At 53.8% G+C, this 1531-nt stretch overlaps 1 protein-coding gene across 1 annotated transcript; it reads right to left on the bottom strand.

Annotated features, from left to right (window-relative positions):
* Positions 1-411: 411 nt before the first annotated feature.
* LOC136491653 (pistil-specific extensin-like protein) lies at positions 412-846 on the bottom strand. The gene has a single exon (XM_066487930.1). It carries the CDS (start codon positions 844-846, stop codon positions 412-414), a length of 435 nt encoding a protein of 144 aa, XP_066344027.1.
* Positions 847-1531: the final 685 nt, after the last annotated feature.

The raw sequence follows: 1531 nt of genomic DNA, 5'->3' as shown, positions 1-1531 counted from the left end.
CTACAAACTACTACTAACAACCACTACTACTTACTAACTACTACTATTTACTAACTACTACTACTACTAACCCTACAACTAACACTACTAACTACTACAACTAACACTACAACTAACACTACTAACTACTACTACTAACACTACAACTAACTGCTACTAACACTACAAACTACTACTACTACTAACACTACAAGGGTAGGGCTTACCTTGGCGGCAAGAACGGCAAGAGCGAGGGCCGACGACGATGGCGGGGATGACCGCAGCAGCGTGAGGATCAACAGGCGATCGGAACGGTGCGAGGATCGACGGGCGGTCGGGTCGGCACCTTCCTCTTCTTCCTCCTCCACCTTCTCTTTCTTCCTCTTCCTCCTCCCACTTCTCTTTCTTCCTCTTGCTCCTCTCCTTCTCCCTCTACTGGCCGGCCGCAGGGCACGGCGGGGCCGGTGGAGCTCGGGGCCGGCGGGGGAGCTCGGGGCCGGCCGGGTCGCTGTCCCCGAGGAGCTCGGAGCCCGGGGCACTGGTCCCACTGGGGCGGCGGGCGTGGGGGCGCGGGCGCAGGGCCCCCAGGGTGGGGGTACGGGTCCTTCGGGGTGGGGGCGGCGGGTCCACCGGGGCGCGGGCGCGGGGCCACCGGGGCTGGGCGGGAGCGCCGGCCGGGCGCCAGGGCGAGCGCCGCCGGACGGGGGCGGGGGCGCGAGCGTGGGATGGGGGCGGGGGGCGCGGGACGGGGGCGTCGGGGTGGGCCCGGCAGGACCTCGCCGGAGGGGGACGACGGCGGGGTCGGCGACGGCGGCGCGGGGGCGGGTGGGAGACGAGTGAGGAGGGGGTGGGGTTGTGCCGGCCCATTCTGGGCCTTTAGGTGATTAAAAGATTTGCCGAGTGCCAGGCCCAGCGCCACTCGGCAAAGGTTTTTTTTTATTTTTTTTTATAAAAATTCTTTGCCGAGCGCCCTGTGACCTGGCGCTCGGCAAAGGCTTCTTTGCCGAGTGCCAAGGTTGGCACTCGGCAAATTAAATTTTTTTTGTTTTTTTGCCCCATTTTTTTTTTTCTGGGGCTTGCTACAGTAATTAAAACTCCATGTCAAAATTTGGGACAATTTTTAGTTTTTTTACTTTATTTCCTTAATTAGTTTTGTTTCGTTGAATTTTTTTGACTATTTCAAATTTGAACTGCATGTACATGAAATAATGGAATTTGGTCATTCAAAAAATAGTATTCATGATGTTTGGCGTATGTTGAGGCCGTATCCAGGAACTCGCATGAAATTACGAGCACCTTGTTGTCGTAACATGACGATGTACTTGCGGGAAAAGTGTATTTAAATTATATAAAATCCAAACGAAGTCTGAAAATCACGAAACTTATTGAGGTGTCTTGTTATCGCATGTGGAGGCCATGGTAAAAAATTGAGAAAGCTTGGAGTAAGTTGTGACGTCGGATGCCTAAAAGCCAGACATCTCCACATGGAGATGTCTGGGTTTTATGCATCTGACGTCGCAACTTGCTCGAAACATTCTCAATTTTTTACCAT

Source organism: Miscanthus floridulus, chromosome 11 (assembly GCF_019320115.1).
Source record: "Miscanthus floridulus cultivar M001 chromosome 11, ASM1932011v1, whole genome shotgun sequence".
NCBI lineage: Eukaryota > Viridiplantae > Streptophyta > Magnoliopsida > Poales > Poaceae > Miscanthus > Miscanthus floridulus.
The sequence above is the reverse complement of the archived record's forward strand: the minus strand, read 5'-3'. Positions and strand labels throughout refer to the sequence as shown.